At 46.3% G+C, this 26,148-nt stretch overlaps 1 protein-coding gene across 2 annotated transcripts; it reads left to right on the plus strand.

Annotated features, from left to right (window-relative positions):
* Window positions 1-1,419: 1,419 nt before the first annotated feature.
* GDNF (glial cell derived neurotrophic factor) lies at window positions 1,420-22,028 on the plus strand. Of its 2 annotated transcripts, none has more exons than XM_032097529.1 (3): window positions 1,420-1,713; window positions 2,997-3,194; window positions 19,149-22,028. In XM_032097529.1, the coding sequence occupies exons 2-3, from the start codon at window positions 3,023-3,025 to the stop codon at window positions 19,631-19,633; spliced, it is 657 nt and encodes a 218-aa protein (XP_031953420.1). In that variant the 5' UTR covers window positions 1,420-1,713; window positions 2,997-3,022; the 3' UTR covers window positions 19,634-22,028. The 2 variants fall into 2 exon arrangements, with proteins under 2 accessions (XP_031953420.1, XP_031953421.1); XM_032097530.1 differs by having other exon boundaries at window positions 2,997-3,095.
* Window positions 22,029-26,148: the final 4,120 nt, after the last annotated feature.

Consider the following 26,148-nt stretch of genomic DNA (forward strand, 5'->3'; position numbering starts at 1 on the left):
GGGGCTCCGGGACCGAGATGGTCTCCTGGGGGTTTCGCTGCTCCATCCCATACACGAGTGCCTTCCCCCCACAAAAAATAAATATCCAGAAGCAAAGACTATTTTAAAAGACAAGCCGCGCGAGGCGGAGGGAGCGATCTCCCGACCGGCCGCGCAAAACCTGCGCTGCCCAGCCGCCCGCCCGGGCTGCGCCGCGCTAATTCCGCAGCACCGGCGATATGAGGATCTCATACCTCCGGACAACTGCGTGAGTCATAAATACACGGCGCAGGGCTGAAAGTCGACACTGTTTACAGCGGCTTTGCCGCGGCCTTCGCCGAGTCAAACCGCCGCCCCCCGCGCAGGGCCGGGCTGCGCGGAGGTTCCGCACCCCGCACTGCGACTTCCGCGGGGGACCCGCGGCGGCGGCGACACCTGCGGCCGGCGAGGGCGAGGAGGGTGCGGCCTCCCCGCCGCCGCCAGCCGTCGGTCGGTCCGTCAGTCCGTCCGTCCGCGGGAGCGCGGCGAGCGGCGCTGGGGACAGACGCGGTGTTGGGTTACCCCGGCCTGGCCCCGCCGCCGCCGCCGGGCCAGCGGGTGCCGCGGGGCTGCGCCGGCGGCCGCGCAGCCCACGGTATGTCGGGCCGGTGACTTCAGCCGGCAGATATTTGGAGGCTCCGCGGGGTCCGGTGCGGGGGGCAGCGTGTGTTTGGGTCTGAAAGCGAATCAGCGGAGGGCGCGTCACTGCCAAAGGGCCCTATAAATCCATCTGCGGCGCCGAGTCGCCCTGGCAAAGCCCCCGCGTCCGCACGTCCGGCTCCGCGCTCACGCCGTCCGCGGGTGCGGCGCCCCCCGCGCCTTGCCCAGCCCCGCACCCCCACCCAGCCCCGCCGGCCCCCGGGGAGCCCGGCCCGCCCAGGCCCAGCCGGAGCGGGCGCTCCCGACACCGGCCCAGCTTCCCGCCGCGCTCCCGCTTGGATCTAAGCTTTCGCCGCGACGGGACCCCGCTCTGGAGGAGGAAGCCTCACTGCTGCTGCTGCTGCCCGGCTCTACAAATCCCAGTGCCGGCCTCTGATTCTCACAGCAGGCTGAGGGGGGGTGGTTAGGTTTTTTTTGGTTTTTGTTTTTTTGTTTTTTTTTTTTTAATCGTTTTCCCCTTCCTTCCTCCGCTGGGGTGGGTTTTTTTCGTGGTATTTTTTTTTTTCTTTTTTTTTTTTTTCCCCGCCGTGGTGTGCGTGTCCGAGTGGTGCGCGGCTCCCGGCAGTGCTGGACCAGCTGGCATTACAGGAGCGCTGATGTCTTCATCTGACTCCCCGCAGTTGTTGATGGAGTGTCTTTCTCAGATTTCCAGGCAGGGTCCCAAGCGCAGCACCCAGCGCCAGCTCCCGCTGCCAGGCGGCGCTCCCCGCGGCTCGGGCCGCTCCCGCCGCTGCTGAGCGCGGCTCCGGGGCCGGGGCGGGCAGAGACCCCCGCGGCGCCGCTCCTGCCGTGGGCACAGCACCTGCGGCGGCGGCGGGGGAGGCCGCCGGGGACTGGGCTGGCGGCTCCCCGCTGCCTCCATCCAGACCTGCGACCTTACACCCCCTCTTCCATACGTGTGTCCCCCTTCCCCCCTCCTTTGCGCAAAGAGGGTGCCGGCGGTCGGACCCCGACCTGCCCACATGCATCGCCCGTCCGGCCGGTCGACTCCACGGCGTTAATGTCCATCTCGGGTCCGACGAGACCAGCTCAGAGGTGAGGGCGAGGATGGGTGCGCGGACGGGAGGGCGGGGCGGGTGGGCACTGTCTCCGGGGGCACCCCGCAGCTCCCTGAACACGACGAGGTGCGAAGGCAGCGGCCGGCGGAGAAAGCGCGCACCGAGCGGCAGCCGCGCCCTAAGCCCCGCCGCTGGACCGGCATCTCCGCGGTTCCCCCCGGCGGGGCTGCGCCTCCCGGGCCGGACGCTGCCCTGTGCCGCCACCGGGCCAAGCCGAACCGGGCTGGGGGCAGCTGTTACCCCGGGGCGGCGTGCAGAGGGCAGCGGGTACGTGCCGTGGCAGACCTCGGGCAGGGCGGCCGGGAAACGAGGAGGAGAAAAGAAAAAGGGGCAAGGGAAGGGAAGGGGAGAAGGAAAGGGAGAAAATAGAGGATCGGTGAAAAAAAATAAAGAGAATGAAAGAGCAAGTAGGGGAGGAGAAGAATACGAGGAAAGGGAACTGAGAAGGGAAGGGAAGGAAAAAGAAGAGGAAGATTAAAGGGAGATGGAAACAAAGAGGAAAGGGAAAATGAAAGTGGAAGGAGAAAAGGGAAGGAAAAAGGAAATCTTGAAGCAAGGGGAAAGGGAAAGAGGAAGACAATAGTGAAAGGGGAAAGAATGGGAAGGAAGAATATAAGGGGAAAAAGGTGACAAATGAAGACGAAAGGTCAGATAAAAGGAGAGAGAAAATTAAAATGAAAGAGAGGACTGGATAGGAGAAGGGAAAGAGTGGGGGAAAGAAGAAAGGGGAAAAGAAAGATGGAAAAGGGAAAGGAAAGAGGCAAGAGAAAGGAAAGGGGAAGAGAGGGAAAGGGAAATGAAGGTTTGCTTGTAGCAGATCAAATCCGCACAGACCAGCACCCAAGATCAGCCCAGTCCTCCCCGGTCCAGCCCAGGAACAAGTGCTGGAGAAGCCCAAGGTGACCCACCTGCCAGCGAGCACAGGGACATGGTCACACTCCCACGTCCCTAGAAACAGACTTCTGGGACCTGCATGCCTGCATTCCCCAGTGCAGCTTTCTCAGGCACAGAGGGACTGGAGGCCATCCTGTGCCTCCCTCTCCCACACCACTCACTTGCTGGGGAGAGCCCACCTTACTCTCTCTGCCTGCACTGGGAACAGGTTGTTGTTCCATCCTCTCTGTCCTCAGGCCTGGCCCGGGTGAACCAGGCTGATCTGGGGTGCGAGACTGCTCGCCTTTTTCTCAGGGCTGACAGGGTGGGGGCAGGACTGGGGGAGCACAGCAGCTGGGAGCTAACCCTGCCTCTCCTATCTGCCAGGGGCCCGTGTTGGAAGGAGATCTAAGATGAAGTTATGGGATGTTGTGGCTGTCTGCGTGGTGCTGCTCAACACGGTCTCCACCTTGCCCCTGCCCACCGGTAAGACGCCTCCCAAGGGGTCCCCTTCAGTGGTAGAGGGACCTGAAGATGATCTCTCCCCCATCAGCCTGCTGCCTCCCTATGCTGTGCACAGTGACTGTAAGAAATATTCCCCTTTGTAGCAACTGCTGTCTGTCTTGCTAAACCTGCTTCCCTTTGCTCGGGCATCAGGATGAGGAAAGGATGCCCCCACTTTGTGCCCCTATTTCTCCACAGGCAGTGTCATTGGCTTTGGTCTTGCTCAAGCAGCTCCAAACCTAGTCATTCTCCAAAGCTTGGCGTTGACAACTGCAGTGGCAATGACCCCTGCCCACTCCAGCCCTGCCTTCTTGGTAGCCTTAAGATCCCTCTGGTTGAAAAACATGAGGAGGTGGGAAAGTTTGTTGTATGCAGAGGAGCCAAGAGGAGGATCTGGTTCACACATCTCGCAGCGCAGGCACTGAAACTCCTTCCCCACTGCCTCAGCCTCCGCTCCCGGCTCAGACCTGCCAATGCAATTATTCACTGCCTGTAGTGGGCGCAAGTCCTGATGGAGGCTTGGCTCCGTGATGGGAGGCACAGTACATATCCTGGAGTACTGCTGAGCTTCATTAAATCCTCCTTGGATTCTGACCTCGAAATTAGTGTGTCCGCATGGAAATTTACAGAAGAGTAGCTGCGGCAGGGTTAGGAGCTTGATGCAGAGAAATCCACATGAACTAGCTCACAGTAAGACAGTTTACAATCCAAATGGCAGATAATAATGCCTTGCTAATAATAAGTCTTGTACCTACAACAGCAGGTACAGGATTTTTACAATGGTATGTGAGTGTTATGTTAACTCTGGTGGCTTTTTAAAGAGAGAGGTAATAGGACGCAGTAAGAAGTGGCAGAATACTCACATGAATAGTGGAGACGTTCACTTAGCAGAGGCGCTGACACAGTTTGAAGGTTGCTTCTTTTGCCCTTGCTCAGCCCTCTCTGTTTAGCTTGTTACAGGATGCAGACAGTATCCAGTAATTGGGATTCATTTCTATCTCCTTTTCTGGAGGCATGTCCTTTCCCTGCGCCTGCCACAGCTCCAGTCACGGGCATCCGCGCTGGTTTCTCTGGGAGCAGCCAGGCTAACGCAGTGTGGAGGAACCAAGCATGGAATCATGTGCCATGACTTCACTTTGACCCCTCCCAAACACTCATCTCCTCTTCTATACACACACATCTATGTCTTTTCCCATTTAGTCTTCTCTCTTTCCTTCTCCTGCTAGTGTTTCCTCCTTGCTGGAATCTTGCCTAGGCTTCTGCCTCCACATATCCCAGCCTGGGCTCCTGCTGCTCACAGACTGGCAGACCCTGACATCCTTTCAGGCCATCCACACAGGGAGGTTGGCCAAAAGTGTTTCCTAACAGGACTCCAGCCTGCCAGGATCATGGGTTTATCACACATGGTGATCTTCTCCATGGTGAGCCATGTGGCGGGTAAGTGCTGTCCTACAAAAGGCTGTGACCAGCTTTTCAGGTCACTGTGTTCTTCCCCTCTGTACAGGCTTGCTGAGGTGCTGGTGGAGTAAGAGCATTAGGGGGAAAGTTGTATCAGTCAGTTTGTAGCTCTGGCAGAAGCTACAGAGTGGGAGACCATTAATGCTCCATCTTTCCAGAGTGATAGTATTTGTATGATGCCTGCTTTTATCTTGAAACTACCTTCTGGGAATATGGTCCCTGGTGGGCTGATTCCTCTGCAGCTCAAGGAGACAGGCAGCAGTAGTGATTCTCTCAGTTCCTAGTATCCAAAACTTCTCATCATTGTCTCTTTTTTTTTCCTTTCCTGTGGATTGGGTAAACAAGAAGCAGGAAGAAAGACAACCTATGTTTTACCTGGGCTGTGTTAGTATCAATATTATCTTTGTTTCCAGGGTAAGGCATAGTCTTAGCCATGCAGAGCTAGGTCACCAGTTATTGCCCAGGATAGCCATTTGAGAAAGGGCTGATAGTTTGGTCTCAGTCTCTTAACCCTGTGTATCACAAACAGATGGGCCTGGCTGCAAGGGGAAAGGAAGCAGTGCTGTTCTCCATGTCAGAAATAAAGGAAAACCCAGAGTGTTCCTGTCATCTTTGTATGGCAGCAGTTAACAAAACAACCGAGCCTGAAAGTTAGAAACGCTTCCCTATGTTGCCAACTCAGATGAGTCAGGGGAGACCTGCAGAAAGGTGACTGCAAGAGAGCAGTGAAATACTTTGATCCACTTTTATACTGTTTGATTTAAAAGTGTATGGAGAACAGTCTGCAAACAGGCTATGAGGCTGATCCTACCCAGGCACATTGCTGCCTTCCTGCTGCAGCAGCACTTCGCTCAAGTCACTCCCATCAGTGTCTTTGACATATTTGTTCTCTCAATTTGGTGGCATGCACCCTTCAGCACAGGAAAGACAAAGAACCAAGTACACAAGAGGAATTGATATCTACACCATGTAGATTTCCCTGTCCACTTGGAGGCTTCTGTCACCATCAGAGCACAATGTAGCATGAGCATGGAGGTGTGCTTACATCTCCCCGGCTGTCTGCTGGTGAACCTACCATGTATTCATATCTCTGTGGATGCTGTTGGTCAACTGCTTTGCTAAGGGCTTTTGCAGGAGACAGCTCACAAAGAGGTGGGAGCACCATCATCACCTGTGTTGCCTCATATGCATGGGGCAGTGCGTGGGCCCTGAGCAGGACTGGGTGCTGTGTGCATTCAGAGAGAGGTGCACTGCTGTCCCCTAAAGCAACCCAAGTGAAGACTGAGTGGGGAGTAGCCATTTTGCTCCAAGGTGCCCACAGAGAATTTGGGTCTCCCACACACCACTTGCATCAGGTCTTAGTAGGATTGTGAGATCAAGTCCACTCCTAAGGGCAGGCCAAACAGCTTGGTGGAGCACAGATCTGTTTCCCAGGCCCTTGACACCTTTTTGCATTCTCATTTGATGGAATTGCTTTCTCTGCAAAGTGCTCTGAAGTCACCTGATGTCACCCCATCCCTTTCAGGTTGGCTTGAAACCTTCCTTCATTCCAGGCTCCAGGCAGGGTTCTAACCTCGTGGGCTGATCAGGTGTAATGTGCTGACCTTTGCTGTTCAGGGCAGTAATTAGAGATGGCAGAGGGTGCTAGCAATTGCAATCTTCTGCATTTTTAATTGGACTGGAGGCTGGAGTATCCGCCACAAATGTAGTGCATTAGAGATGAATCCAGTATTTGTAGGTGTTTTTCATCAATATTCATGGGATAGCTTATTTCACACTCACAAAAAAAAAAAAAGTAGAGTTTGTAACCATTTCTTTGTTTCTCTTACACTACAATCCTCTGGGGGAAGAACACTATTAGCTTAAATACCAAATGCAAGTAGAACAAATATAAACCAAATTATTATAAACTAAATACTAAGTCAGCAGCCTCAGAAGCATGACAGTGCAGAGGGAGCCAAACACTTGTTTGCCTTATACACAGTCCCCAGCAAATACATCTTGTAACGGCTTGCTGTTGGATGCACATAATCAACAGGTACATGAAGACTGGAATGTCCTAAAATTCATGACATGATATGTATTCTCTTGATCAAGTGAGAAGCTTTGCTAAGAATGAGTGGTAAGCAGGTAGAATTAAATGAAACATCTCACCATGGGATTTTCCCTCCTAGCAAGAGGAAAAGGTGGGGTTTTTGCATCAGGGTGTCTGAGTTACTCTACCGCTACTGAATGGTCATTAATTGCTGGAGCTCCTTTGGTACATGCTGTGACACACGATGGTATGTGTGTGTTATACCTCTGTTAAAAATTCTTCTTACCCCTGCTAAGAGGTATTTGATGTTAAGTTACTGCTTTTTGCTGCAATTTTATCAACTAATACAGAAAGTATCTAGAAAAAATAGTGATGTTGTAGGGCTCTTTATGGCAAAAGCAGTATTTAATTATGCTTCCAACAGAATGCATTTCATTCCCTACAATATTTATTAGGCCCATTCAGTGTTATGAACTACAACTCTCATGTTTCTGTCCGGGCTTTGCTGCTCAGCACAACTACAGTGTGGCATATGTGCTTTAGCCTAAGACACCCAGAAGCTGCATAGGTGGCCTGCCCTGCACAGTAAACCCGTAACAAAGAATGCATCACAGAGGTGTCAGCCACACTGAGCAGGTGCCACCCTGCATCATCTGATCCCTGTGTACCCAGCGCAGCCAATGCATCCAGCACAGCTGTTGCATCCTGCCAGTGTCAGGTCGAGTGTGCCTGGGTGCCCGAGCCAGCACATGCATGCACTAAAGTTTGTTTGCACAGGGATGAGCAGGTTATCGAGGTATTCAGAAATCCCAAGCATTCAGATGAGTCCATTCATGGGCAAAATTCTAGACAAAGAAGGAAACAGGGTTGATCTGGTTAAGTCTAGAGGCATGTAGCCCTAAAAGCAAATTCCTCTGGAGTTTCACATATAAATACTGAATATACTCCAGAGAAGAGCATTCTGTGACTAAAGGAAGAAAGTTCTGAAATGCAGGATAATGAGGCTCTATTCTCATTTTGACTTATCCTTTGCTGAAAGTTTTACTTCTTTGCTGTTTTTCAGTTTAGGGAGCTCAAAAAATTGCCAGTGAAACTGTGGATCCTGTTAAATGTTTTGCAGGTGTTTATCGACAGATAATGTACCTGGACATACTTTTCTTGGTCATCTTTCATAAGCCTCTTCAGTATATTTTAGAAATCCCTGGGTTCAGGGTTTGCAGATGAAGAGCTTCAAAACATTCCTTGAAAGGCTGAAGAATTCAGTTGTGTGAAGTATTCATCAGACTGTTATTGAATTTAGTGGAGGAGGCATTGTTTGTCCACTAGCAGAAGATCCTCAGACTGATAGATTGTAATGTCTTTGTAAATTATACTGTTCCTGGTTAGTACTGCAAAAAGCAGTTCTAAAATAATTAAAGTTACAAAGACTTTGAGAAGTCATTTGGGTCACCAAATCCCACCCTGCCGCAAATGCAGCTGTTCAGGCATGGACATCTAGTGCAAATATCCAGCTTTCATCCCCCCCCCACACTGCCTAGTCATCTATCACTGCAACATAAAACTTGTAGCACATACGCCAAACCCTACATAACTACATTTGTTGTGGATTCCCATATTTTTGAGGTAGTAATTTAATAAGTAGAAATAAACAAGGAATACAAAATACTGCAGCAGAACTGTGTTCAGGATCATCAGACATCTAAATAGGCCACTGACACATTAGCGTTGGTAGAGTGGTTAGCACTGCGGAGTGGTCATTTTTTATGAAACAAAGCTCAGTTTCTGATCAAGTGATATCCTCTGGTAAAGTGAACCAGAGGAAAGATTTCAGTGGTTCTTGGAATTTCAATCCTGATTACAAAGAAAAAGAAAGAAAATAGGATCAAAAAGATTTACTTGAGACAGTTGCAAATAAAATATTAAGACACAAATTACATGTTAGAATATGTTTTAAGATCAAGGACTTAAAATTAATTTTGTGAGGTATTTCATGTACCAGCATTCTTTTAAAGGAATAAAGCTGCTTGTATAACCTAGCAGAAGTTTAGGCTGTATGTATTATACAGCACTTAAACTGAAACCTGCAGGTGTATTTCTTTGAAGTCTTTGGGAGTCATGCAAATATTTTAAAGATTATTGAACAGGGATATTCTTCAAAAGAAGCAAGCACTGAAATCCTTGTATTTGTTTTCCTGTGTCGTGACTGGGCAGCGCTAGAGCAGTATGCTAAATCTTCTCTGGTGGCCACGTTTTCACAGGCAAGCTGGTCCTCTTTAAATAACAAGCTATGTACAAACATTTGCACTATCTCTGCTCCCATCCAAAGCATTTCTTTGGCAAAATCAGTCAATAGTCAGGAAATTTCTGAAAGGAGACAGTATCCAGTGTAGCAGTTAGGAAGGACCTTGCTCTTCTGAGCACATGCCAGCACTATCTGGCAGGTGCCAGTCCACACTTCCCAACATGAGACCTTCTGCAGTGGAGTACCTGCACCTGCCCTAGAGCCAGGGATGGATTATTATAATAATAACAATTTTCAACCAGCAATATGAAAACCTTCCATATTTTTCCTTTTGCAAACTCATTGAATTGAAGGTAGGGAAGGGCAACAGTGAAAGATCATGCGTTACTTATAGATCAGATCAAATCTGATAGCAGCAGAGGTTGCCACAAAGAAACATCAGCCAAGATTTTGCCCAGACTGCTCTGCCATTCACTGCCGCAGGGAAGAGAGCGGGTTAGGGTCTCTTTAGGGTATGTTCGTTCTGCTTTGCTGCATGTCTTTGTTCCTTGGGGACTCCCCTAAAACCCAGTGGGAGAGGCTGTGTAAGAGCACAGGTGGCCCAGTAATAGCTGATGTTATCGATTTAGGCATGCTCTTTCCCTTCAGTGAACTGTTACTGAGGAGGGGCTGGGTTACCATTGTGGGGTTTTACTGATGTCGTAAGAGGGCTGGGCTGGATCATTTTTGCACCAGAGATGGTGAAGAAAATACCATCAGTATTTCCCCCTTTAAAACTTGTGTGCTTGCCTATTAGCTGGCTGCAGGTGTTCTTGCTAACAGAGATCGCAGGTTTCAGGTCCTGCTCATATATACTCATCTGAGGCTCTTGCAGGATTTGAGGTTCTAGCTTAACCAAATACTCATTGTAAACCTAGGTTTTACTGGGAAGCTGGATGTTTACACAGCACAGTATGGATGTGGAAGGGTACCAATCTTAGGGAGGAGACAACAGGTACGTGTCTTCCCCACTCTTGGCTTCAGGGAGGGCACTGGCACTTTTTCTATCTTCCCCTTTTACTCTCTTCATGCTATAATTTCTGATGAAGGGATGCCCTGAGGGTGCTGATGTACCCACCACCCCATAGGATAAGGTCCTAGTGCAGATGGGCCCCTGACAGCAGCGGCAGGAGCTGCTACAAAATCTTGAGTGTGACTGCTGAAAAGCCATATGCTCTATGGTGCTCAGAGCTGGTGATTCAAAGCTCTGTGTCAGAGGCAAGACCACATCCTCCTGTTGCTCCTCTGCTCCTTGACTGCTAGTGCACCTCTGCCCACCCCAGAGAGGCCAGAGGCAGGGGTGGGCAGAGGAGGGCAGCCCATCATTGAGCAGGATCCTGTGAGCAGCCTTCCTGGACTGGGTGAAGAACAAGAAATTCTTGTGAGCAGGTCAGCACATGAGGCAACTTCCTCTGCTTAACATGGTTCATCTGACCTTGCTGTTCCCCCCTGCTCTCAGGGACTTCCCACACTGGCAACAACTGTGGTGGCCCTATTGTCTCCCCCTGTTTTTCCTCTGTTGGAAACCAGCATTTCTACCTGCAAGAATGCAAGCAAAGTACAGAAGGGGAGGCACTGCCAAGCATGGCAGAGTGAAAATACGAAGGACTCTGTGGATTTGTCATTATGACCAACACATGGGAAACTGCAGGCTTAGCTAGTGAGCTACAAACACATAACTTGACTGCTCCATTAGGAGCAAGAACACCAGGAAGGTCAATCCTGGGCCTTCTGCCGGGTTTGCCTCATCATACTTGACTGGTGCGAGTGGCCCTGGCATCATCCACTGGGTTATTTAGCACTTGCCTTGATGAGAGACAAGTGACACCAGGGAGAGACTCCATTTCTAAGGGCTCTCTGAGTCTGAGGGGAGGCCACAGCATGGGCTGGGATTGAAGTAATACAGAACTGTATTAAACATTTAAAGATAAACTGACTCTGGTGTGTTTGATGCTCTATTTCCTAATGGATACAATCAATTTGTTTCCATTTCACTCTTGGTCCCATGGATTTTCATGTAAGGCATGAAAGCAAAGTTATGCCTCAGAGAGGTGGTATTTTAATTGTTTAAATACCAAAAACATTTCAGCATAACTATTCTTAACACCCGCCTTCACTTAGATGCCTTCATATACTACTCTTTGTCTTTTTATACAAAATATTTCATTTTCAGTTAAACAAATGGTTTATCCCCATCACAGCTGCTACTGCCCCATCACTTTGCAAAGCAGAATGATCATCACGTTAGTAATTTTAACCTGGATAAGATTGCTCTTCCACAAGCAAGTTGTTCCAAATCTCTCCTAAAGTATGTCTTTGTGGTGTGAGATGGAGGCATTCTGTATTCAGATAGGCTATGTCCACTATAATGAGCACATGAAAACAGTACTGCAAAGCAAGCTAAATAAAAAAATAATTATTGAATAATGATTATGAAGTAAAGTAATATTTTGATTATGAAGGTCCCAGATTAAAATACCAGAGCTGTTTCTGAAAAGGGGCCATTTAATCCTAATGCAGATCTGGATCTAAATTCTCTAAATACTGCTTACCATTACAGTTAGCTGGATTAAACCCCTAGAACTCTGAAATCATACTTTAGGGCCTGATACTGCTGTTTGAACTTCTGTAATTGAAAGACTGTGCTCAGGTTAAATAATTTAGTTAAGTGTCTGGTCTAATATTTTTATGTGATAGCTATACACTGTCACAAATGCATGCAAGAAAGATACAATCTAAAAGCAAAATCTAATTTTATAATGTTTAATATACCTTTTGTGACTTCTGCTACATCACTTTAGCTCAGGGTATGTAAAGTGCCAAATTATGTGGCAGTGACATGATTACATTTTTCTGAGATCATTATGGAAAGCTATTCTGTAAAGCACAGTTTCAAACAACTTAAGATGTCAAGTTTTATGAAGTTGAAAAAAAGAAAGGGAAAACCCACTGATGCCTGGAGAGGCCACCTAAAAACAGAGACTAGACAAGAATAAGGGAATAAAAGTAGGTATTTATTTGAAAGGCCTTCAAAGGTACCCCTGGGAGCCAGAGGCTGTTGCTGAGATGGACCCCAAGATGGACGGCAGGTCACAAGTTCTTCACACTTTTGTAAGTTTGATTCATTAGCACATCAGGGTTAATTCTCCAATTAAAGCTTCAGTTAATGACGTAGTTTCCCAAGCTCAGACCCCTCTTAAGATGTTGGATTACATATTTTGGGCCTAGGACTGTCTGAGTGTCCTTGGAGAGCAGGCCTGGAGGGGATTTGTTATGTCTACCTAGCATGAGAGAGCAGAAGAACAGGCTACAAGAAACTTCAGAGTTACACACTAAGCAGTGCAGGATTTGAAAAGTATGAAAGTTAAAACCTAAGGCAACACCACCTATATAAATTCTTATTTTGCGATATACAGGATTTAAGCTTTTCTTGTATGCCGTAAGAGACAGCGTGGTCAGAAGAAACTGTAGTTAGTCTTTTAAAGGTACAAAAAGAAGTAACTGGATTTTTTTCTCAAAAATTGAAGATCCAAACCATCAGTTTGTGATCAGGTACAAGCTGAGAATTTCTTGCTTTTCCATGCTGGGTTGCTGCCATTGCATGTGGAGGACTACTTTAAAATGAATCTGCTGATAGTGCAATCAAATGAATAGATTTACAAAATATAATTGCAATCACATTTGAACAGACAGAAATAAATTGTCCATTTTTACTAAATGGAGGCTGTTTTTTCACGAATGGGACGAGTTTGGTTTGAGTATCCATTTAGACCTGTTTCATGTAGAAATCTATCAGAACACTGTGTAATTCATTCTTCTAAAAAGTGCAGGGATCAGATCCCAGTCCTGGTGTCATGTGGTGTCTCTAATTAAATAGAAATGCAAGGACAGGTTCTGGGGGGTTGCAGTGGGGAAGATGCCTGTAGGAAAGCACATTTGCCTGCACGCCCAAAGCAGAACTCAGGACTGAATTTCTTCAGGAGCTAATGGGGAGTGCCATGGCTGATTGGCTGCAGGATCCTGTACTCATACATGCTGCCAGCTCTTCTTGTGCCCAGGGGACGGAGACCATGGGACAGGCAGGTCAAAACTTCAGGTTCCAGACAACATCAGTGAGGCAAGAATTTCAGTTTGCAATACAGAGGGGTGTTCCAAACCTAGGAGGCTGGGTCAAAGCTATGATCTGACTGTGCCCTAAATGTTCAGAAAACAAGCAAACAGCAAGCAGATGGTGCAAATATTCTTGTGTTGTTTTTTTTTGGTTTGGGTTGGGTTTTAAATTGGTATTTTAAGTTAGTCTCTCTCCTCTGGTGAAGGTGTTCACCAACTCTGCTCCCAGCCTGAACCTTCTGCTAGATTCCCATTTTTCTCTGTCTCGTGACATTTCATTCTTTCCTTCTTTGTTTTTTTATTCATTTTTCTGGTCATGTGAGAGAATCCTCAGCAATCAAGAGCCTTTGTTCAGCTGGACAAGGGAGACAGAGAAGGTGCCCAGAGGCAGACTAGCACATGGACTGTCATCTACACCCAGCATTCTTGATTCTCTGGCCCTAGAAAACAGACTCTTGCTCTTGTTGCAACCATAGGAAAATGCTCTGCCTGTTCCCACCTGGGTGGTCAGGTCCTTGGCACAGTAGTGAAAGAAGGAGCATGGAAAGGAGCTGCAGGAATGAGCTGAGTGGAGCAGGACACTTATGGCGGATGCAGTTCCTATAAGCCCTGCTGCCTACCCCAGGCTCCTGCTGGAGGGGTGCTGGACAGAGGTGATGCATAAACACCTACAGGTGCCTGCACACAGACTGCCTCCAAGGGACTTCCTCAGGGAGCTGGACAGTCAGGAAACAGCTTTGAGAATTGTGACAAAAAACCCAAACAAAACCTCATGACTTCACACTGGTCTTGTGAGAGACCACAGCACCATAGCTTAAGCAGTGGGGCTCAGCCTATCACATGCATCCAGTGGGGTCTGTGAGCCTTTCTCCCACACTCTGAACAAGACACACAGAGACCCTGTGTTCCCTGAGGGAAGATTTTACTTTTCCGGGACATACGTTCTTTTCCTTTGGGGAACACCTGTTTTGAGATGCATCACAGGTGCGAGACAACCTTTGCAAACCTATATTGAACACATGCTGCTCTGGGCTATCCTATCCTGTCCCATCCTGTCCTGTACTGTCCTGGATGTCTTTCAATTTTTAAATTCTAATTCCTTTACACCCTGGGGCTTGGGACCAGGAACTACTGCTCAGAGATCTTTGCTGCTTTAATGCCACAGTATCCAACCATTTTCTGCTGGCACATTGCACAACATGACAGGCATCTGTCATGTGTTTGTTCTCTCAGCTTTCCCACCAGAAGGCAAGTGTTTTCAGTAAACTAGTTTGTTTTGAAAAAATGTGTGTGTGTGTGTATAATTAGTCGTATTTGTGTCTGTGTATGTGTAAATGAAGCACACATACACACACATGCAAAATGTGTATCTGCTTCTCCCAGGGGTGTGAAATCCCCCCAGCAAACTCTGTCTGCTGCACAATCAAGTCAGCACAGTCCATGCAGTACGAGATAAGCAAAGATGCTGTGAGACTATAAACATATTCTCAACAAGTTGCAGACAGAAGGGTAACAAAGTACACCTCTATCAAAGGGCTTTATTCAGTTCACAAACCATGTCTCCATGCTAAGGCAGCCCCTATGAATGTGGTGATGTTCCCTGGCCACAGCTCAGCTTAGCACCCCAGTTGTCCCCAACAGAACTTACAACAGAGCAGGGACCAAACAAGTGCTCAGCATGTGGTGTCTGTGGTGCAGAGAAGTCTCAGCATCCCTGGAGCACATCTACCAAGTGCCTATCAGGATGGGGACATCCTGCAGTCAGTCTTCTCCACCTTCCCTTCTGTCTATTAGCCTTTTACAGAGTTTAGTGCTTGGTCAGTGGTTATTGCTCATTCATGTATGATGTCTGGTGGTAGCTTCCTTAGCACTTACCTCTAGTGCCTTGTTTCAACCCATCATGCCTGGTGTCAGTGCTGGCGTTTCCACTTGATTGCTCTGGGTCCTATTTCAGCAGTTTTTCGTAGCATTTTGTTTAAGGCTCTAGGTCTTCACACCCATACTTATTGGACAGCTGAATATCCCTACTGAGCCATGACGGCATCTCAGCACAAGGTGACAAGCCTCCCTTCACTCCTGGTTGTTAATCTTTCCTCCAGACCCCTGTGACCCACATTCCTAGAGACTGCTTGTAGTCACACTGATGGCTCTAATCTAATCCATCAAGCAGCAGAAAATTAGCTGATTGCAGGGATTGGACCTATCCCTAAAACTGTTAAATTATGGAAGCAAACTTGGCAGTGCATTGGAATCTGCCAAAAGAACATTGATGCCCTGCTCATGACCAGTTTGGGGATCCACAGGCAGAGGGGAGTGTTGCTTACAGAAACTTGCAAGGTGTTACTGAGTAGTTCAGTAATGCAGCTGCCATCGTGTTGATTGGTGTACCCATATAGGCCGTAACAGCACGTGTATTTTAGGTGGGCAGACACCGACCAGGATCGAGAGCACATTTTGTCAAGGGGAGCTCTGTGACCACTCTTTCCACCAGTTTCCTATTATCATTCACTTGCCTTTTATCTCCTCATGTGATGTAATCTCCAAATATCGGGGATCACTGCAGGAGTCTTACTGGTAGATTTGGATGTCTGCAAGGGATAGTTTCCAATTCCCTGGCTGAAGGGAAACTCCACGCTGGAGACAGGAAATTAGAATTCATCTTACTGATAGTGCTGGCATTCCTCCCAGTGAATTTCCCAAGAATATCCTGGTGCCGCAGCAGGTGATGAACAGAGCAGGGATCCCCAGCTCCATTAGACAGTTGGAACACTTCTTGCACGGTTCGTGTTAGAGCCTTAGTGAGATTAGCAGGATCAGTCATGCTGCTAGTGGCCCCAAATTCTGGGTGCAGCTAGTCTGTGTGTGTAGGTAGGACTTTTCTACTTGGATATGCTGTTGGTCTGATTACTTGATCTACTTTTTGCCCTGCTGCTCCCACCTTCTGCAGGGTTGACAGCACATGTCGGCATCAGCAGCATTGCATGGGCCTCTTCAGTGGTGTGTTTCCTCAACCTGAAATCTCACAGGCCACGCGCAGCACAGAAGGCTCCCAGTGGCATAACCTGCCCTGGTGCGGCTGGGGTAGGAATCATACACGAAGCAGGATAGACCTCAGCATGTGCTTTTAGCACGTGGGCCTTCCCTCCTCTTATCTATGACCCTCCAGGTTATAGTTGGCAGAACAATGCTTGAACTCTGTAGCTGTCTGTTTGGTATTGGTAGATTCCTGCATGTAGCACTCTCACAGGGGTAGAGAGTATTTTTGCCCCTCAGTTGCAAGCCATTTAAAAATGATGTGCCCACTCGAATTGTTATCTCTTTGGGGAATCCACAGTTTTGTTTCTCCCTTCTTAGGACAGGGACACTTACACTCTCACTGCGCTGACAGTGTACCAGGCTTGAGATAAGTATGAGGCTGAAGGCTGCAAACAAGAATCTCTGCATATAGGTTGGCTTTCCCTGTAACTGTCTCCTGTCCCCTTCCTGATGTTTGATCACTGCATTAATTTTGTTAAGACGTCATATGTTTCCCTATGGTTGTGTTTCACTCTCCATAGCCAGGGTCTCATTGCATCATAATGTTGGTACGAGGGTTGGACTAGGAATACATGGAAGAGGTGTGGGCTGGGGTAGTCACAGTAGTATGTGGGGGGGGAAGCTGAAGGTCAGAATGGAGAATGGAACTTCTAGAGCCATCTTCTCAGGGCTACATCCTTCTCTTATTTGGTTATAGACTAAGAAACCTAGTTTCTGTGTAAGAAATCTAGAAACTACTCAGTCCCAAACCAATCTGCCAACTACTTTCTGTCTGTGTCTGTGTCAGGGCCAAGTTTATACTTCAGCAATGGGGGTTATGTGAGCTCCATGTGGGTCATCTTTTTTAACTGAATCTAGAAACGTGTCTAGCCTTTGTTGCTTTAAAGGAACAGAGCCCACGTATCGCCTGGACCTGGTTCTTGCTCAGTAGAGCAATATTTGTATGGAGTAGGCAGACCAGCCTGTTCTTCAACAGGGCTGGGTGGTACATCCAATGGATGTGCCATCCTAGCAGCCCCCTCCAGCCGGTATGGCTCACAGTGGGTATCTCTGCTACAGAGACAGAGGAGTGCAAGAAAGGTGTACTGACCTTTGGTATCACAGGAATATGGGGCTGGGTGCAGGGTCCTGCCTTGTTCAGGTTCCACATAGCTGTATAGATAGCAGCCATCCTTCCTTCATGTCTTTGACAGTCACTGGCCTGTGACACTGTTGTCTTTAGCATGGATATCTGTAAAACAAAGTGTAATTCACTTTTTTCATCTCCAAACTCTACAGTTTATGGCATCCTGCTTGCCTCGTATCACCCTCATTATATGGAGATTTCCAGCCTCCACTACTCTTTCACCAGTCTAAACTTTTTTGCTGGATCAATCCACCAAAAAATACATACTTCTGATCCATCACTGTTTTATCTTGGAGGGAGGCCTCTAGGATGTGGCAGCAGTCCCTGTTCCTCCTTATATGCAGATGCACTCTGTTTCAGCAGGTTTTTGTACTGACAGAGTTAGGATTCTGCTGACCCCCATCTCCTCTGTATTTGGTGCTTCTGCTGAGGATATGAGTGTGCACTCTTGCTAGGCAGTGAGGGACAGCCTCATGCCTTCCTCTCTCCTGTTAACAGAGTCCATGCTACCCTGTGTGAACTGGGTACCTGTGCTGCCTGGTCTCCCATTGGGATTCCTGTCTTACTGTGCTCCTTAGGGAAGTGTGTTGCTGAGCCTTTGCCTAAGGAGCTGTTCCTATCTCAGCACCTCACTGAGTGGGAGCCTCTGTTGCTTACTGAAGGTACCAGCCTCTGACCAGGTGCACTGCACTGGATATTGCCTCACCCAGAGTTTGCTCTGCCTGCAATATTTGTAGCAGTATTGGAGATGGATTTCCCACATGTGCAGGGCTGGGGTGACACTGGTCTGTTACAAGTTAGGTTGTTAGGAGTTAAGTACAGAAAGAAGCATTCTCTTAGGACTTACTGAAAAGGAAGAACTCTTAATTTTTGGCCAATTAATACAAAAAAAACTCTCAATATTGCAACGTAGTTTTTATGTTTAAGATACAGTCATTAATAATGTGGTGTAAGGGCACCTACACACAGGGTCCTGACAGCCTGACCCCCTTTAGTTCTCTGTGTTCACTAAAGCAGGTAATTCTGAGGGATTTAGTCCATGGGAAATTTAAGGATTTCAAAATGCAATTTTTTTTCCCAAATCATGAAGAAATGGCAAAATTTAGGACCATTTCAGAACACATTTAATTTCACCCTTCTTGAAGAGGTTCATTCTGTTAGTATCAAAACACTTCTTTGATTTCATCATATAATTTACTTGAATAATTTATCAATGATAGAATATATATTAGGTGATAAATTAAATAGATTAAAAATTAAATCTTCTTGAAGGGAAAATGCATTAATAATATTTCCACTGCCCATTAACATAATACTTCTATTCTGACCTATTTCTACTCAGCATCTAGTCTAATCAGCATCTTGTGATACAAAACACTTACATGAGAAAATTTTCAAAAGCTATGAAAATAATTACCCCCAGAAGCATTAAAAACCCAGGCATTCAGCCAGAAATAATATCTCAGCCTGGTACCCCAGGAAATCCTCCTTCTGTCATGCCCAAAAACCTTATTGATAGGTGGCTTTGGCAATACTAACTGCTGCTGGTGTGAAAAGAAAATAATTAACAATTATAATCACAAAATTGCTTTAAAGAAACCTCTTCCTATTGCTGCTTTGCTGGGAAGAGTCTGTATAACCTCTTTACAGTGGCTTCAGCTACCTATTAACTAATATTGGTACCATGACGTGCTTTTCCTTCCCTCTGTTTTCACAGGGCTCATTCAATTATTAAAAAATGTGCTGAAATGCTACCAAGCATCAGCAGACACCCACAGAAATACAAATATGTCTCATTTATCTTTCCCCAAATGAGTTTCCATGATTATCTAAACCATTTCAAATTCTCCTTGATTTCTAAGGGTCCTGGGCATGTGTTCTGAAGTGATGGACAGAAAAGCTTGCATGTGCATAATATTTTTGAGCTGTGAATGACAAACTTAACGATAACTGATGTATGACAAAGCCTTTTCTCTCTTTCCCAAACAGCTAATATGCCAGAGGATTATCCAGATCAGTTTGATGAGGTAGTGGACTTTATTCAAGCCACTATTAAAAGACTGAGGAGGTCACCAGATAAACAGACTCCAATTTTTTCTAGGAGGGAGAGAAACCGTCAAAATGCAGCCACAAACATAGAGAATTCCAACAGAAAAGGAAGGAGAAATCAAAAGGGCAAAAATCGAGGATGTGTCTTAACAGAAATACATTTAAATGTGACCGACTTGGATTTGGGATATGAAACCAAAGAAGAGCTAATTTTCCGGTATTGCAGTGGATCTTGTGATGCAGCTGAGACCACCTATGACAAAATTTTAAAAAACTTAACCAAAAAGAAAAAACTGGTCACCGACAAAGTGAGGCAAGCCTGTTGCAGACCCACAGCCTTTGATGATGACCTGTCCTTTTTGGATGATAACCTGGTTTACCACATACTGAAAAAACATTCCGCGAAAAGGTGTGGATGCGTCTGACAGCTGCATGCTGAGGCGGCACCAGTTTTCCATTCCTGCTGCGCTGCAAAGAGAGGGACCAAGGTTCCCAGGGCAGTGTCTGCTCCAAGTGGAGGAAAAAGGACCAAGAACACAGAATGAGGAGCCATGAGAACCTGGGGATAAGGAGGCATGCGGCAGAGTAGAAGGATGGAGACTTCTGACGTCCTATGGGGATTTAGATAAAAGCTCAGGTGGAGATGACGATGGATGGATGATGTGCACGCTACCTTTCCTGTTTGACTCAGTCCACCATCAGTGAGACTCAATCCATGAGGAACGTGCTTAAAAACACAACCCTGCCATACCATGCTGTGTTGTAGTTATGCCATGACATACCAGTTATACCAAGAAGCTTAGCTAAGAAGTAGCTTAGGAGTACCTTACTAATCCCCTGTGCCCTCAGCTCTACTGAAAGACACATTGTGCTACTGCTCACTGGAGGGCAGTTCCCAAGTGCTTAGGACAACTCCTAAGCTATAAGGTTACCCTTGCAAGTAAGATGATATTGGGCAAATATCAAAATGACCAAGCTCAAGTTCTCATGAAGCAAAACAGTTCTGCTTACTGGCTAAGTTTGGTTATTTCCATCTTGTGTTTCTTCAAAATGAGTGCAGGACTTTGTTCTTCTGCTACCTGTGAAAACAAGTTGAGTTTTTAAGCACTTCTTCCTAGCATAGTAAGAGAAGTAACAAGCCCAGCCTACACAAAATGCATTTCTTTAGGTTTACAAAGGACTAACGTCACTTGCATAACTACATTTCTATTTGGTCATTGTGATTGAGAGAGACTACTTGATGCAATGCATCCCTTCAGAGACATAAGTATACAGAAGATATTTATTGAGATTAAGTTATTGTTATTTATTACAGTTCAGTAATGAGTCTCCTTATTTATTAAAGTGTCTTTCAAAGGTGCCAAAGCAGATGGCGCTTGGGGATATAGAGAGACAAAGACGTTGGGAACAACGGTCCATGCTTTTGATTGAAAGTGTTAACTTGAATGCAAAAAATCACTTACTTTACCTTTTTTTCTTTTAAACAAAATCTTGATTATGTTCACAAAAGGTAGTGCCGAAGCCTGCAGCCCTTATTCCAGTTCACTAAGCCTTTTGAAAATTACTGCAGTCATACATGTGCAGGAGCAGCAATGGCTCTGGATGAGTGAGGGTCACAGGACTTGGCTCAACATTAGCAATTTGTTAGAAAAACTAATTTTAGTCATATTTTAAATGTAGCCACATTTGTTTTCTCACACTTTATGCCAAATGACCTCATATAACTATTGACAAATGGAAAATAATCACATTTAGCCTTATAATTTCTAGTTATATTTATTTAAGCTTTTCCTTCCGTACTTCCGTATAGAAGAGGTTAAATCCCTCTAACTAGTTAGCCCTGGATTTAATATAGCCTGCAAGTAAACAGTTGTGTTAAATAACCAGAGTGTTTTGTATAATTTGCTGAAACATTACAGGATCATACCCGTGCAGCAGAACAGTCCAAGTTTCCTTAGGAGGAGGGAGGTTGTAGAGCAAAGGTGTTCATACGTGACCGCTAACACAAGCTCTCATTCTGGAGACATTTTTCCCAAAGGAGCAGGAGTGCAGGTCACTAGACATACCTGACAACCAGTGAAGCATCAACTCCCACAAAAGCAACATGAAAAAAAAATCCCTATTGAAAACAATGGTCCAACCTTTTATCTCATGCATGTAATGGCTCTCCATGCTCATTTTGCCCTGGGCCTCTTGGGGCACCACTGAAGAAGGGTCTAGAGGTCAAAAAAGTCCCGAACAGGCATAGAAAGTTGTACCAGGTGTATGGCATGTAATTCATCCCCGACTGCCGCCGCTTTCCTGGGCGGAGGGAGGACAGCCCTGGACAACCACCCGCAGGTTCTGTTCTCACACTGCCATGGGGACACCATGCCTTCCATGCTGCGCAGGGGTGGTGACGCCACCACACTGGCACGATGTGGGCACCGAATGCCTGCCAGACGGAGGGTCAGCTGCACTGCCGAGTGGCTGAGTTGTGACAGCGCTCAGAGCTGTGCTTTCCCTTGCTCCAGCTGATGAAAACTTGCCTCAAAGCATTTTCTGCGCAGCTTGAAGAGGCTGCAACCAAAGCGAATCTCTATGTTCAAAATACAAAAGGGTAAAGTTTGTGATTTTTTTTTTTTAAATTTGTTTTTTTGGTTTTTTTTAGTTTTTAGACCTTACTGAAGACAGGAGTGTGCTTCTCTGGATTTTTTTACTTCACCTGCAATTATATGTCTCAGTCATTTGTGTTAATCAACCAAAGTTCTCTACAGACTTTATTTTTGTACAATATTCATTTTATAACTTTTTACAAAATAAAATTCATTTCTATTGTTACCTGGTTGTTGCTTGTGCTTCCCCATTGTATAATTTCCAAGTTACAGTGTTGCCCAGTTTCCCAATCTGCATGAGACAATGCCGTGGAGCCAGCAAATCTTCTATGAAGTGGAGCCATCCTCTCCTATCTCACCACCACCTTTAATGTGGATCAGAGGTGTCTGTAGCTTCTTAGTGAAACACAACTGAGTCACTGCAATAACTGACTTGAAAATGTGTGCTGAGCAGTGACAGTAATCCACACAGGGGCAGGCTTCAAGCCTGTGGTTACGGAAGCTGTCCCTTGTCCATGCAGGGCTGCAGTGTCTTTGTGGCGGTCTTGCCATGCATGGCCACAATTCCTGCACACAGAGGAGATTGCATTTTTCTTTGCTAATCCAGGTGTCACATCAATTGGACTAAATTCCATCCCCTTTGGCAGTTCTTTTTCCTTCATCTTTAATCAGGAAAATTAAACTTGAGGAGTTTTCTTTTCCACCCCATCACGGAACAGATGAGGACAGGTTTTGTGGCTGTGGCCAGCAACATTTTCTCAACTGTTTTGTGTTAAGCTTTGCAGTTCCCATCACAGAGCCTATAAACACACACAGACTTACAGGTTTCAACACTGCGCTCTGTACTCCTCAGACTGTTACAGAGAGGAAGAAGGAGTATCGGAGCAGCAACCCAGAGATCAGGAGATCAAACACACCTAATGCACAGCATATGGATGCCTTGGTTTCATTTGTGCTGGCAGGGACCATGCACGCAGCTCTACCCCAGCTGCTGGAACGCACGGCAAAGCTCGCAAGCCTGGCTTTTGAAGCACGTGGTATTGAAGGCATTCCTCCTCACATGCCAATGCCTCCACTTCTTGCAGCAGAAGCCCATCCATCACGTGCAAAAGCTGGACACATTAAGTATTTGGCATGGAAATGACCTGCAGTTCCACATCCAGAGGAGATCGTGCACTTTCCCAGGAATTGGAAGGAGTGTCTACATAAAACACAGCTGTGAGGTGCTCTGAAGTTTAATCTCTGTTCTTACAGCCCTTCTGTCTGCTATTACATGGATGGGGATGCAGAAGGTCAATGCAGATGCCTTTCTTGGTCTTATCAGTGGCTTTGAGTGAGGCACGAAGTACCTGGCAGGAACAGTGTTGCTTGCATGGAGCTATTTCACCCTTCTTCCCCAACCTTCTCAGTGACAACAATATTGGAGAGAGCAGATGAGGCTCTGCTACTGCAACTCCATGCTCACCACTGCTGGGCTGGCACCTTCAGCTCCTTTTCTGGTTAAAGTGAGGCTTGCAGTAGTGTCCTGACACCCTGCATGTGTTAAAGCAGCTTGAAACCTTCAGCTGGTACGTTGTGCAAAAGATTTCAAGAAGGAATTAGACTTTCATTTCATAGGTAGTGCCAGTACTGGGCTAGACATTATGTTGCTGCTTGAGTAGCAGGGACAGCACTACCCTGGATCCCTTCTGGAAGATAAGACACGTCCCAAGACAGATAAATTTTTTACAAGGGAGAGAATGAGGCAAACACCATAATTATTTACACTTAGTCAATATTAAAATCAGGATGTTAAAAGCTTTATTACTCAATATCTTGATACATCTTTTTTCTTTTTCAATTTTTGGCGGATTTTCTTCGATCAGTTAGCATTGTGCTGCCAAACAGGAATTACTGGTTAGAGACTTAGGACAAATGATGAATGTCTAAGGAAAAAGCAGGTATTTTGCAAGGAGGGCTAACTTACTGATGCAGTGTGGAAGTCTGTCCCTCAGTGAGTCCCCTCCAGCAGAAGGGATTGCAGCTATGTGCATCCCACAGGCAGGATATCAGAAGAGAAACTGTCATTAACAGCAGGTCCTTCTGCTATCTCTCCACCCCACAGCAGCCTGGTGCTGCTGGTCTCAGTACAAAGAGGATGAAATAAGCAGAATTGTGTCTGATTTTGGGTTGTTTCACCTCTGCCCACAAAAGTAGAGAAAGGACAAAGCGAGTCAGTGCCTCAGTCTGGAGCAGCACAGGAGGAAACCAGAAGCAACCTCACTCATTGCAATCTGGATGGGTAACTAAAAATACAGAGGAAAACATCAGGATGAAGAAAACAAATGGAGCTGACACATTGTATAAATAGGTCTTCAAATGTCATGCATGGCTGGAACAAAGATGTTTTGTTTCAAAGCAAGAGACAGCTTGAAATGGTTCAGTAATACACATTGAGAAGTTTGCTTATTTGGAACAGAGCTCTTCTAATGAAAAGGTTAATTGTGTTGCAATGCAAAAGAAAAAAGGCAAAGCAGAGGCCAGGCCTGCACTCCTCACCCTAACAAAATTTCCCACTGGCTCAAAGTGAAGATTTTCTATCACAAACATCACAGGACTGAACTCCTAACATTCCAATAAATTATACAGTAGGTATGTTCATGGGTCAGTAAGAATAGCTAAATAAACCATATATTTCAGCAGCATTAATCCCATTGACTTTCGGACAAGCTGCTGCAGCAGCCAGTGAGGGAAACACGGTGCTCAGCTCAGCTTGATGTAGGGAAGTTTCCTTTGTCAGGCACTAAGCACCAGTGCTCAAGGTCAACGCTGAGACATCTTCACTTGCCATTGGTTTTTTCACTTTGAAACTGCAGCATTTTATTTACTTTCCCCCAAAATTCTCACTCATAAGTGAAGAAAAACACAATGGGCTTTTGAAGGCTGCAAAGGGCTTCTGTAATTATCCAAAGAGCTGATGTTTTGTCTGCAACTTCTCCAGCTTTTTGACAGCAATCTGAGCTCTGCCACACGTGCAGGTTTCCTCCCTCTGCACCAAACCTTCATTTTTCTGTCTGCTGGCACACCAGATGAGGAAAGCTTCCTTCTCTGTCACCTCAGGAAAGGCACAAATATCAGTCCCTGGTCCAGACTTGCACACCTTATCTCCATGTGGTCCTGGCAGGACTAAAGCCACCAGCATCCTCAGCAGTGCTACTCCATTGACTGTTGTGCAGTTTCTCCAGTTTTGTAGGAGTCTAAATAAGCGTATCAAAGCTGGTTACTTTCTTAGCAATATTCACATACAAATAGAAAAACCATACCCTTGTAAAATCCTCCTACTCTTTCTACTTTTCTTTTATGGCATCATAGAATAGTTCGGGTTGGAAGAGACCTTAAAGGTAACCTCCTTTCAACCCTTCTGCCATGGGCAGGGACACTTCCCACTAGACCCATCCAGAGCCCCGTCCAAAATGGCCTTGAACACTCACAGGGATGGGGCATCCACAGCTTCTCTGGGCAGGCTGTGCCAGGGCCTCACCACCCCCACAGTTAAGAATAGTTAAATTAATATCAAGCCTAAGTCTACCATCTTTCAGTTTGAAGTCATTCCACCTTTTCTTATCACTACATGCAAGCATAGAAAGTCCCTCTTCACCTTTTCTGTAAGCCTTTAGGTACCCTTTAGGTACAGGAAGACTGCTCTAAGGTGTCCCTGGAGCCTTCTCTTCTTCAGGCTGAACAACCCCAATGCTCTCAGCCTGTCCTCAAAGGAGAGGGGCTCCAGCACCCTGATCATCTTCTTGTGTTCTGGGATTCCCAGATCTTTAACACATTTCACTGTGCTCTGATCATGTTGCTAGTTTCTTGGGGTTTTCCCCACTGGCACTCACCCACAGCTTTCTCTTCCTGGACAGTCTCATGACTCATACATTAATCTCTGGCTTCACACATTCTGTAATTATGTTCCATAATTCTTATTTCAGGTTAATATCATTCCCCTCTGAGGTCCAAACAGGGGTCAACAGGCACTTCTTGTTAACATTCAGTATTATTTCTAACAGAAGTTTCAATCTGAAGATGAAAAATTTTCTTTAAAAAACTTACAGCTTAAAGATACATTTTGAGTAACTGTATTTTGAAAGATACAGAGACTCCTTTCCCTTTTTTCCACAGGACTAGGCAGGTTCTCTGAGAGCGAAAGTGGCTGTACAGCCAGGGGAGGATGAAGATCTCTCAGCACCCCATCTCCCACAGTGACCCTCAGCTGGGAAAGGAAGGAATAGAATAAAAAAGCAAACTGGGAGTTGTATTTTCCCTGAAAACCCCATCCCAGATCCAACAGTTTGCAGCTCAGAACATTCTAA

The sequence above is a fragment of the Corvus moneduloides genome, chromosome Z (genome assembly GCF_009650955.1).
Source record: "Corvus moneduloides isolate bCorMon1 chromosome Z, bCorMon1.pri, whole genome shotgun sequence".
NCBI classification, from domain to species: Eukaryota; Metazoa; Chordata; class Aves; order Passeriformes; family Corvidae; genus Corvus; species Corvus moneduloides.